Source organism: Schistocerca americana, chromosome 2 (genome assembly GCF_021461395.2).
Source record: "Schistocerca americana isolate TAMUIC-IGC-003095 chromosome 2, iqSchAmer2.1, whole genome shotgun sequence".
Lineage (NCBI taxonomy): Eukaryota > Metazoa > Arthropoda > Insecta > Orthoptera > Acrididae > Schistocerca > Schistocerca americana.
The window spans coordinates 555039578-555052967 of record NC_060120.1 but is presented as its reverse complement, the minus strand read 5'-3'; the positions used below and the strand labels follow the sequence as shown (position 1 = coordinate 555052967).

At 46.0% G+C, this 13390-nt stretch overlaps 1 protein-coding gene across 2 annotated transcripts in view; it reads left to right on the top strand.

The window, feature by feature from the left end:
- LOC124594412 (protein FAM43A) overlaps positions 1–13390 on the top strand; it is a 623045-nt gene that overhangs the window by 602743 nt on the left and 6912 nt on the right. Inside the window, exons 5-6 of one of the 2 annotated variants that reach the window (XM_047132783.1) lie at positions 3724–4184; positions 6871–7039. In XM_047132783.1, coding sequence (XP_046988739.1) covers positions 3724–4184; positions 6871–7039 — 630 coding nt within the window. Of the gene's footprint in view, positions 1–3723; positions 4185–6867; positions 7040–13390 lie in introns of both variants that reach the window. The other variant, XM_047132782.1, reaches the window with a different exon arrangement.

Below are 13390 nucleotides of genomic sequence, written 5' to 3'. Positions count from 1 at the left end.
AGTGGCTTGCGGAGTATGGATGTAGATCTAGATGTAGATGTGTAGCTGTGGCTCACAAATGACGGTCGTCCACCACTTGTTTGACTGCCTACTTTTAGCCGCTCTGCGGCGGACTTTTAACTTTCACAGCGCCCTGTCTTCAGTGTTGGGCGACAATGTCTCAACAGCAGCTTTAGGTTTACGTTTTATTCGTGAGAGTGGGTTTTATCGTTTGATCTAAGTTTTAGCGCATGTCCTTTGTCCCTCTGTATCCTCCACCCTAGTACTTTTTAGGTGGAGATTTTAATGTGTTGCAGAGTGGCTGGCTCCTCCTTTTTATTCTCGTGGTCAGCCACCCATGGTAGTCTGCGCTCTTGTTTTGATCTCTTCATGTTTCTTGCGTGTGTCTATGGTTTTCTTGTCCGATTTTCTCCATTCTAGTGTTTGTCGCCCTTGTGTCATTCTTGTGGTTTGCTCCTTTCTTCCAGCTGTGTTTTGTATGTCTCGATTATTTTGCTCCCACCCTTGTGGGATTGTTTTAATCGAAATGAGAGACCGGTAACCTAGCAGTTTGGTCCCTCCCCCCTCTTTTAAACAAACCAACCAACCGAGTTGGGATACAATAAAAATCACTTATGGGATGACGAAGTGTTTGGTTTTGTAAACAACGGTGCCCACCGGTATATTCTTTGAAATTTGGCGCCATATATTCCGCAGATAGCGCCTACTATGTTTTTATGTCAGTTGTATATTTCGTTCGTGTGTGTGTGTGTGTGTGTGTGTGTGTGTGTGTGTGTGTGTGTGTGTGTGTTTCCACGATATTGCTGTATGTTCAGTCTTCCGCAGTGGCGTGGCTCTTACAGGCATTGACCAGCGACGTACGAGTCAGCGGTTCGATTCCCATATCCTGAGATTATTCACCATTTAATATTTATAGTTTCTGAATGCTTTTAAGGAATATTCCAATTTACTAGAACATAGCACGTGTGCATAAAAAGGGACATTCTCTGCTCAGGATGGTAGCTAAGCACTGTCCCTATTTTCTTGTATGCTCAGTAAACGTGCTCTCAGTGTGAAGCTGACGACCCTGTTACGGTAACTGGTATTTGATCTCAGACTTACGTGAGCATATGTCGTTAGTTCTTGTGAATGATGGCTTGGATCTTGTTTGCTAGTGCTGCGTAGATCTAGTGGAGATGCGGATAGCGTGAAAGACTGCGATACTGCCAGTCCGCTATGGCCAATGACGTTGAAACCGATGCTATTTTGTATTTTTTTTTTTTTTAAGGCAGATTGTGGTGAGAGACTGATCTGTACAGTAGCATGAAGTCTGACATGTTGGAAGGTTACAGTCTGGTTGCCAATTGGTGAAGCCAACGAATGTGCCACTACAGTTTGTGTATAACTGCTCATTCATTAGTCCGATTTACATCTCCGAGGAATACCCATATTTAACCGGTGTAACTGATATTGTGCTACATCAGTAATGTTAACTTCCGCGATCGAAAACTTCTATTACCTTGGAGGTCCCGTTCGTTTGTCATTTTTTATTTGGGTACAATGTTCTCGTACAGTTAGTTACGTCCTTCAGTGGTCTTCCCTCGAAGCTCGTATGTCCATCTCCATGACGTCATCGATCCGTCAGCACGGAAACGCTTTGTTTCTCCTCCCCTAAACAGGCCATGAAGGCCCAACGGTACCGACCGGCCGCCGTGTCATCCTCACCCATAGGCGTCACTGGATGCGGATACGAAGGGGCATGTGGTCAGCACACCGCTCTCCCGGCCGTATGTAGGTTTCCGAGATTGGAGCCGCCATTTCTCAATCAAGTAGCTCCTCAGTGTGCCTCACAAGGGCTGAGTGCACCCCGCTTGCCAACAGCGCTCGACCGACCGGATGGTCACCCATCCAAGTGCTAGCCCAGCCCGACAGCGCTTAACTTCGGTGAACGAAAAAATGGCTGACATCGAAATAAGTGTCCATGGAATAGAAAAGCAACTGGAATCACTCAACAGAGGAAAGTCCACTGGACCTGACCGGATACCAATTCGATTCTACACAGAGTACGCGAAAGAACTTGCCCCCTTCTAACAGCCGTGTACCGCAAGTCTTTAGAGGAACGGAAGGTTCCAAATGATTGGAAAAGAGTACAGGTAGTCCCAGTCTTCAAGAAGGGTCGTCGAGCAGATGCGCAAACCTATAGACCTATACCTCTGATGTCAATCTGTTATAGAATCTTAGAACATGTTTTTTGCTCGAGTATCATGTCGTTTTTGGAAACCCAGAATCTACTCTGCAGGAATCAACATTGATTCCGGAAACAGCGATCGTGTGAGACCCAACTCGCTTTATTTGTTCATGAGACACAGAAAATATTAGATACAGGCTCCCAGGTAGATGCTATTTTCATTGACTTCCGGAAGGCGTTCGGTACTGTTCCGCACTTTTCGCCTGATAAACTACGTAAGAGCCTACGGAATATCAGACCAGCTGCGTGGCTGGATTGAAGAGTTTTTAGCAAACAGAACACAGCATGTTTTTGTCAATGGAGAGACGTCTACAGACGTTAAAGTAACCTCTGGCGTGCCACAGGGGAGTGTTATGGGACCATTGCTTTTCACAATATATATAAATGACCTAGTAGATAGTGTCGGAAGTTCCATGCGGCTTTTCGCGGATGATGCTGTAGTATACAGAGAAGTTGCAGCATTAGAAAATTGTAGCGAAATGCAGGAAGATCTGCAGCGGATAGGCACTTGGTGCACGGAGTGGCAACTGACCCTTAACATAGACAAATGTAATGTATTGCGAATACATAGAAAGAAGGATCCTTTATTGTATGATTATATGATAGCAGAACAAACATTGGTAGCAGTTACTTCTGTAAAATATCTGGGAGTATGCGTGCGGAACAATTTGAAGTGGAATGATCATATAAAATTAATTGTTGGTAAGGCGGGTACCAGATTGAGATTCATTGGGAGAGTCCTTAGAAAATGTAGTCCATCAACAAAGGAGGCGGCTTACAAAACACTCGTTCGACCTATGCTTGAGTATTGCTCATCAGTGTGGGATCCATACCAGATCGGGTTGACAAAGGAGATAGAGAAGAACCAAAGAAGAGCGGCGCGTTTCGTCACAGGGTTATTTGGTAAGCGTGATAGCGTTACGGAGATGTTTAACAAACTCAAGTGGCAGACTCTGCAAGAGAGGCGCTCTGCATCGCGGTATAGCTTGCTATCCAAGTTTCGAGATGGTGCGTTTCTGGATGAGGTATCGAATATATTGCTTGCCCCTACGTATACCTCCCGAGGAGATCACGAATGTAAAATTAAAGAGATTCAAACGCACACGGAGGCCTTCCGGCAGTCGTTCTTCCCGCAAACCATACGCGACTGGAACAGGAAAGGGAGGTAATGACAGTGGCACGTAAAGTGTCCTCCGCCACACACCGTTGGGTGGCTTGCGGAGTATAAATGTAGATGTAGATGTAGACCTGACGGGAACCGGTGTTGCCACTGCCGCAAGGCCGTTGGCCAATTACTTTGTTTACTAATCCCAAAAATTCAGTCGAGTAGTAGAGTCTTCAAGGAGCAGTGTTTCGACAAGTTTCCCATTCGTTAGGTTCGTATCAGATGGTTGCTATGTGGGAGGCCCCGACGCTTCCTCTGCTCCCGGCTCGCTACCTCTCCTTGTTTCGTATGTGTCTTGTGTGTCGCTGAGCTTGTGGTGTGGTGCCCGCAGGTGCTGTGCAGCAAGGAGGCGGTGGCGCGGCGCATGGCGACGCAGCTGCGCGCGCGGCTGGCGCAGGCGCTGACTGAGTTCAAGCGCGACAAGGTGAGCCGGCAGAACGCGCGCCTGTCGCTGGCCAACTCGCTGTACGACAACCCTTCGCTGCCGCGCCGCAAGCTGCTGCTGGCCACCGGCTCGCACAACTACCGGCCGCCGCTCGAGCGCTCCAAGTCGGCGCCCAAGCTGATGGTCATCGAGGAGAGCGCCGAGGAGGACGAGGACGAAGATGACGACGACGACGAGGACGACGACGGCTGCGAGGCGCGGCATGCGGCCGAGGCGGCGCCGCTCGACAGGATATCCGAGGAGGACGAGCGCTACTCCCACCTCATGGCCATGCTCGACGCCGACCACGACGCTGAACACGAGCACGACCACGATCCCGACGTGGACGACGCCAGGGACGACTGGGGGTGAGCGCACCAGCTAGCGGTCCTCACACCAGCCAATGGTCACTCTCGCATGATGAGCTCGTATGCGACAGTGGTAGTTTAGGCCTCCAGCCAGTCACCATGAAATCATCAGATGTCTTGGAGATTAAGAATCCGCTCCAGCTGTATTTAATCTTTTTTATCATATCACAACCCTTATCGTGGAACTGAAAACCACATCGCAAGGTAACATGGAACCAAGTCATAAGAGGTAAGCAGCCCGGAACGTGGAATCCAACATTCGTACCACTATTCAGCGGTTTATTAGTTTGGTCTGACAACGAATGTTGCGTTCCATGTTCCAAGCTACTCAGCTCTTATGGCTTAGTTACATATCACCTAAGGATGCGGTTTTCCGTGCCACAAACCGGTTGTGATCCGAAAACAAAAAGTTCAAATACAGCCAAAGAGGCTTCTTAATCCCCAAGATGATTACTCACAGCCGTAGGTCTCCTCTGTACAATGTTTTCATCATCAGTCCACTGCTGGAAGAAGCCAAACAGACTGACGACGGTTGTTGTAACTTCTTCTCCAGAGGCTAACCTGAACCGTCACTTGAAGCAATACACTATCTGATCAAAAGTATCCAGATATCTAGTTAGTAGACATTAGTACGCGACGTGCCCACCCTTCGCCTTTATGGGGTCTTGAACTCTGCTGGGAAGATGTCTTTCTGAAGAGCGCCGGTCGCTGTGGCCGAGCGGTTCTAGGCGCTACAATATGAAACCGCGTGACCGCTACGGTCGCAGGTTCGAATCCTTCCTCGAGCAAGGATGTGTGTGATGTCCTTGGTTGGTTAGGTTTAAGTAGTTCTAAGTCTAGGGGACTGATGACCTCAGATGTTAAGTCCCTTAGTGATTAGAGCCATTTTTTTCTCAAGAGCCAAAACCAGAGATGTTAGCGGTGGTGGACGCTGGGGTCTGAAGCGAAGTCTCTCTAATCATCGCAAAGGTGTTCCGTTGGACCCAGGTCGGAAATGTGGCCTCCCCAGTCCATTTCGGGAATTTTACTGTCTACAGACCAATGCCTCACAGATGCTGCTGAAAGGAAGGGTGCACTGCCATGCTGATACAAACAGTCATCAGTTCTTAAATATTCCTCTACTGTATGCACTACACAAAGCTTATAATTTGTATATATCCTGCCACATTTAGCATTCTCTTAAGTGTGATAGCGGGAGCACATTCTAACCGTGAAGAACGCCATCATACTTTAACATTACTTGCTTCATGCTGCATTGCTGGCATACGCATGATGGCAGATAACGTTCTCCAGGCATTCGCCAAACACAGACCGTTCCATCGGACTGCCACAGAGCACAGAATTATTCTTAACTCAAAGTCACTTTTTTCCAGTAACCAGCTGTGCAGTGGCATCACTCTTTACATCACATTAAGCACATTTCATAAAGTTCCTGAGCGTGTGCGTCTAGGTCAAAGGTTCAATGTCTGACGTTAGTAGACTTCCGTGAGTGAGGAATGCCTTTAATGTTCGTTCTAGTCTCCTTCTTACATCCTCCTTGCTTCGTTTTTCAAGCATAATGTTGCTTTCACGACAGCAGTATTCCTTCACTCCATCTGGTGCACGGTCTGCAGTTTTGATAAGTTTATCGCTAATCTCGTTTTTGCTTCTCCTCCTTGCTTTCCTCCTTTTTTAGTGTCTGTCATTCAATAAGTTGTGATGATTCGAATGCACATTCTACTCAACAGGTCATGTAACTTTTGCTGCTCTCCTTGACAGGTGGGAAGTTTATTCTTGCAGGCCTCTTGGACCTCCTGAGAAGAGTAGCCTTTCCGCTGCCATCCAGTACTATCGCTGTCATCATCATCAATAAAGCAAACACTCGTCAGTCACATGCACTGTGTAGTAGCTCCCTCCCCTGTCCCTCCCTTCAGTAATTCCCCCACATTTCCTTTCGTCCCTGTCCCTTGCCGTCCCTTCCCTCCCCTTCCTAAAGACACCCTTTCTGCCCTTCCCCCCTGTCCCTTTCATTCCCTTTCTGAACCCCTCTTTCCACTCCATTCCCGTCCCTTGCTTTTCGTCCCTTCCTATACCTCCCTTCCCTTCCAGTTCCGCCTTTCCCTTCCGGTTGTTCCCTTCCCTTCCGGTTGTTCCCCTCCCTTCCGGTTGTTCCCCTCCCTTCCGGTTGTTCCCTTCCCTTCCGGTTGTTCCCTTCCCTTCCGGTTGTTCCCTTCCCTTCCGGTTGTTCCCTTTACTTAGAGTTCCTCCACTCCTTTAACCTCTCCCTTCTCCTCCTCTCCCTCCTCCTCCTCTCCTCTCGTCTCCTCAATCTTTTCATTCGTTCACACATTCATTCATTTGCATTGCACCATAAGATTTAAGCTGGTCATAGGAAAATAGATCCTTTTACAAACTGGCATTTGGAGTTGCTTATTTTAAAAGCGAAGTATACAGCATAATTTCGGTCAGGGAAATAGTTCACTTGTATATTTGTCACGTAACGCTGACTTTAAGGCGCGGTACAGCTTTAATTACAAGGAAAAGGCCAATGTAGATTGCTATCAAATCTACCCTTTGGGGGTCTACCAGCCCACCAGTGCATACGATTTTACAATTGGCCACGCTCCACACTATTAATATGCTCTTGCCCGCTGAGCTATGAGGACAGGAGTGTGAGTAATGTGCATATTGTTTGTGCGCGCAGCAGGTTCTCGCTGGAGAGTGGCAGCGGTGCGGAGCCGGGCTGTGGAGGCGGCGGGGGCGGCGGCGGCAGCGGCAGCGAGTGCGGCAGCGACGAGGGCACGTGCAGCCTGTCCAGCGGCGCCTCCTGCTCCTCGCCGGCCGCGCTCTGCCGCCACTTCAAGTCCCTCACAGAGGTCAGCACCGCGCGCTCTCCTCGGCGTGCTATTTTATTATTCTGCGCCACGTGATTCCAGATACACTGGCGCTGACGGAAGTTACAACAACCACAAATAAATGCCTAGAATCAGTATACACGTAGCGCGTGGAGTGGCCGCGCGGTTTGAGGTGCCATGTCACGGATTGCACGGCCGCTCTCGCCGCAGGTTCGAGTGCTCTCTCGGACGTGTGTGTGTGTGTGTGTGTGTGTGTGTGTGTGTGTGTGTGTGTGTGTGTGTGTGTGTGTGAACGAACCGGTGTCCTCTCCAGTTTGGTCCCTCAGGAATTCACACACGCTTTTTTTTCCACTATACACGTGAAACGTGTCTCCAGTCCCTCTCAGTCAGGACCTTTTTCCGTCCACAATTCTAACGTCGTGTTTCGTGGCCACGTATGTTACACGACTGAACAGTCTGCCGCGAAACACCAATAAATCCAGCAGCTTCACACACACAGTGCGGCCGAGCGCACGGCCAAACACGATTGCCCCTTTTAGCTACTCTATCATTTCCTTACGTTTACGCACAATGTCCGTTTGAAAAATCAGTCTCTCACTGATAACAGTGCGCTCGCAGCTGAGCACGTGACTCGATCGCTGTAAAGGCTGAAAAGTTCATCTGTGCTTAAGCACAGGGTCACGAATTTTTTGGTCGCCAAGGTGCAACAGTGCTTTCGACCGAATGGCACGATATGGCTGCTTTTCAGGATGGTATGTATAAATCTCAGCTCTTCTCACGCAGCCAGGGAAAAGATTTGAAAACTAAAAAACAGCTACGAACAGAAGTCTCGTTCATTGTCTTGCTTCCGATGTATGCCTCAAAATATACAGTTCCAACTCTTACTTAATACTGGAGCGACAACTCACTATGAATGGCAACTAAAATTCTCGTTGGTATCCGTTTTGTACAGTAGGCTGTTCATCTGGGCAGCTTTCCTGTGACTCCTTGAGTCCCGGTCGGTCTGAACTTGGCAGTGACAACGCTCGACAGTCTGGTTCAGATCAGCGCCCTGAGAAGGCCAGTAAGTTTCCGGCAGAGAAACCTGTCACCTGCAACAAGCGCTGTGCGAACGACCGCTCATTCATATTTAAAAGCTCTGTGGTGATTCCCAAACTGGTCTTCAACGTATGAAGCCAGTAGACAGTCAGAATACCCATTTAAGTCTGTACCTTGGCATTGACACGTACATCAACAACAGCTACTCAATAACTATCAATGTATCTCCTTCACTTTCGATCACCTTGCAGGCATTAACGGCCAGTACTCAGAGAAAGCTACATACAATTAATAACTGGTGATGAGGTCCCATACTCCGAGGAGCGTAGGGGACGATGCGGGAGACCCGCACCGTCATACTAGGCAAGGTCCTAGCGGAGATGGTTTGCCATTGCCTTCCTCCGACCGTAATGGGGAATGATGATGATGATGACGACACAACAACACCCAGTCATCTCGAGGCAGGAAAAATCCCTGACCCCGCCGGGGATCGAACCCGGGACCTCGTGCGCGGCAAGCGAGAACGCTGCCGCAAGACCACGAGCTGCGGACAATTAATAACTGAGGCACTATTTTATGATAGTACCAGTAACATGATCAAAATTTCTTCATACTTCAATACTCCCCAATCATTCTGAAAACAGTAAATCAGATGAAAGATCCATATATTTCTGTTTTACTATAGTTACAGCAAACGTGCTTCCTACTAATAGAACGAGAAACTGAGTTTTATATCACAAAAACTCAAGAGTGGGCTCTTAGCGTTTCTGGTGAAAGAAAACTGTGCAAATATCGTATCGAGTAACTCGACCATACAGGCCACTGGCGTCAAAAACATTTCGTTAATACGTTTCTTGTATAAATGTTGGTGTTGTCCTCATCGACATGAAAAAGATGTTCTAGCGAGGTTAAGTATGCAAGTATTAAGAACTATGAGTTACTGCGGCACGATGCATGAAAATTATTTCAGTAAGAGCTAACACGTAAAGTGCCAGAGGTGCTTCTACGTACACATTTACTTCAGAATTTGTACTTACGCCTAATTCGTTCAGAAGTCTCGAAAATGTATTTTCTTCAGAATGAGTAAAGTATAGTTTACAGAACTCTAAGGAGTAAAATCCAGTTGTTAAAATGAGTAAAAATGATGAACATATAGCTCAGTGAAAGGTCGTTAATCCACCATAGCCATATTTAATGAAGTCCTTGTAGACTTGCACTACCAGTTGCGCAACATTTTTAAGTGGCATCTCTGTATAAAAATTACCAACGCTATTATAACAGCAAATGAGCAATTACATATTCGAAATAAATTATTTGTGGATTATTCCATTCCATTGCGGCATAGTGGTACAGTAACCAGCTTCGAATTATTTCAGAATAAAAAATCCTGGCTGCGAAATTATTTATTGTCAATGAGGCGTCTCACGCTTTTGGGGCATCATCAGATTTTTGAAAAATGTGTGTCATGTCTCGCGCAATAGCTAAAAGAATCCTTAAGAGCTAACGCGTTTGCCGTTTGCTTAGCTATTTGTACGGAATCTTAAGTATTCTTTTAACCATAGCGCGAGATATTCTACACATTTTTCAGCAATCTGATGATGTCAAAAAGGGGTAAAACGCGTCATTGACATTAAATAATTTCGCAACCGTGACTGCTTTTATTCTGAAATATCTGTGGACTGCCTAATTAAAAAAAATGGACATGGTTTAAGGAGAGTGCCAATGTGGTTGCATTATGAGCCTCTATAAGGACTAGTTCTGCATACTGATTTTGAATAAATGCTGATATATTGCGGACTTTTTTACATTCCTGCTGCTTGTAGCTATTGTAGTTTATGATGCAGAAACGTTTCATCCGGATAACGTGATTTGGCCTAAAATGAATCTGTTTCTGAAGACGGCAAATAAATTGCAATGAATCTGTTTCTGAAGATGGCAAATTCATTGCAATGAATCTGTTTCTGAAGATGGCAAATTCATTGCAATGAATCTGTTTCTGAAGACGGCAAATTCATTGCAATGAATCTGTTTCTGAAGACGGCAAATTCATTGCAATGAATCTGTTTCTGAAGACGGCAAATACATTGCGTAATGCGCTATCCGAGACTTGAAATAGGATAAATACCGCCACCATCACAAGCATACAGAACATGATTGGTCCTAAGACGACAACTACATTGTGTCATGCTCTATCAGCCGCGAGAATTGAGCAGACTGACCAGCCGCCTGGGAGCATGCTTTGTGCGACGTGCTGAATGGCTGAGGCGACAACGCGAACCATTAAACCCACTTTCTCGTATTACACGGTCGATTAATTAACTAAGAAAGCTAAATACGGTATAATTAGGGCAACTAAACCAGCGTTATAATTGATAACCAGATTGGCTGAAAGTAACTTATGCTGTGCCCTATTGACATCCGGATTTTACTGCTTGTAAACTATGCATAAGTGTTTTAGTTGTGATTGTCCTTGGTTTAAAGTTATATGCAATGAGTAAATATGTTAGTAAACTCGTGACATGTTAAGACAGAGGGGTGCAATACCCGAAAGTGCTTCACAGCAACATAAAACACAAATTATGGTCCGGCAAAGGCAAATACTTTGAAGCAAACTGGTTTTGCGATTAAGACGTACCTTGTTCACATGATGCAATAGGAAAGCAGCAATTTTTGGCTGCGCTCTGGTCAGACCTGTACGTTTACGGGCAGAAAACAAGTAAGCTGCTCTGGCTGTACCTTGAGGTCTCACAGGTGGTTGGCAAGTTGCTTTCAGCCACTTTGCATAATCTGCTACGTGTGCTGCAAAGCTCCGCCTGCAAGAGACAGGGGAACTTTTGCTCAGTCACCAAAGCGTAACAACGAAGAAGGGAATCGTGGCTTAGACGTCACCGGATGACCCCATAACCCACCCCTGTTGATGACTGAGCGACGGTCAGCTTCCCTTTCGCCTAGGACTCTCACGTAGATTGAGCGTTCTTCCATGGCGCATGTAATAAAAACTTTAGTGTCGTTTCTGTTGGGCATTAGTACCTCTCATCTTGCCATTAAATCGTCTTGAATAACATTACCCCAGCGAAAACCAGTTAATGTTTTATTCTTACCTGCAGGTGGACTCACTAGAGAAGACGACGTCCCCGAATTCTAAATAAGCTGATTTCGAGACCAAAGATTTGTAGTACCTGTCACAGACAAACGACCTCTTAAAAACAGAAGCTGCACTTGCGTGTCACGCTCTCACTCTCAGGCAATTCCAATTTTAGAAACAGTTTTCTTGGCGTACACCTTTCGTGCCACGAATGACATCGCGTGCAAATAGTGTTTGGGAGACATCAAAGTAATCCACGGAGGCATCCACGTCCGATGAATGAAAACACCGCTGACAACTGGTAAAATTTTGTTTTCATTGATCACGCTACCGGTTTCACGGTTTACAGCCGCATCTCCAGGTACAACAAAAGTTATTACATTAATCCGTCACTGGTGAACACAACATAGTTTGTCGAGAACATTGTCATTGTTTAAAAACTAGACTCACATAGGATAACTGAGAAGGTGAGCATGTAACATAACCAAAGAAATGTTGCCGGATAGATCGAAGCTACGTACTGGCCATTCATCCTGATACAGAAGGTGCAGCTTGCAAAACTAGGCCCTGTCTACTCCTGCAGTGTTTCCTGGTGGCAGAAGCATTGTGTCAGAAAGACTCCTCAGAGCACATTGGAACACACGAATGATTCTTTCCGATGATTTCATGCAATCATTTGCAACCACCCTCCGCAATGCCAGGTGGTTCCTGTTTGTCAGTTCATCAGATCTGCTTGTGTCGGGTTAGTTGTGGTCGTTCTTTAGTGTTTCCACTTGACAATCGCATCTTCCACAGTGAACTCGGGCATCTTTTAAAAGACTTCAAATGTCCCTGATGTATTTGTTACTCAGGTGGCATCCAATGACTTGCCAACGCTCAAAGTGTCCTGAAGAGACCGCTTCTCGTGACATCTAGCTATCATTTCCGTATTACATAGGGGTGTTCACATGGCTTTGCTCAGATAATGCATATGGGTTGTGTAACTTGATTAAACTAAACAAAATACACGAACTGACATCACAGTGAAACTTGCAAGCTCGAACATTCATTAAAATCGTTGCCAACCTGCCCTTGCATGGATAATACAAATAATAATACAGGAGGACAAATACAGAGCATTTTAGCTGGGCACAGAACATAATGGAGCAGAGGCGACAGTCTGGCTCTCTAAGTAACTACAGAGCACAACCTGGCAGGCTAGGGAAGCAACAGCGTGTTTCGCATGGCAAGTTGGAGTTAAAGCTCCACACTGGCGAACCGGGTCGAAAGACACTGGCTAGGTGGCATGAAAAGGCACCACACGGAACGTTGGTCATTGCATACAAATCACAAGCGGAAAAATGCTGCTATCAGAGCACAAAGAAGGTGAATACGTTTCTGTTTAAAATACTGACTGAAAGGGGGCACCAGCTGCCTCATTCTACCTTCCTAGACCCTTTAAAGATCTTCCCAAAACATTTTAGCACGCGAACATATTCGCGGTCTTCTTAACATGTGCAGCTCATCTCTCATTACACGCTTGTAACACTCTCTCTCTCTCGTTGTCTCCTTGGCTCTTTCTGTAACACAACCATTGTCTACTATTTTTTAGTATTTATTACATTTCCGCCTCTTTCTCATTGTCACTGTTGCCTCCTGTCTCAACGTAAAAAAGCACAAATATGTTTGTATGCCAAAATTTGCTGATCAGATTTTTAAAGCTGCTGAGGAAGGTAGAGTGAACCATCTGATACCCCACTTTTAGCCAGAGTCTTCTAAATAAACAAGAACATATCCGATAGGATCATTTTTCCGTTGGTTCCCTTCTTTTTGCTGCTGCGACAGGGCATATCACTCATATAAAAAGAAACGTATTGGTCAGTAAAAGTTTGATAGTTTGCTTATATGAAAACGGAAAAAACGGCAAACTAGTTTTACTTCTGAGACCGGATTTTACGTGCACAGAAATTTCGGATGTGCTTCAGTTCTACAACACGGGGTTCCCGGAACCCTTCTGATGATAATGGAGACTCTTTAAAGCATATTTCTCTGTGCCACGTCATTTTACAAACTACCTTTTCACTTCACATCGGATTTTTTGTTCGTATTTACGGTTACATGTAGGATAGTCTTGAACGTCCGTATCTCGGAAACAGATAAAGATATGTAGAAAACTTTCAAAGTTATTCGCCATCGACATCTTAGGAATACATAGTAAAAATTACACCAGTTGCGCTGTGCATAGCCGTCTTGGAAACCGCAGCTCGGCT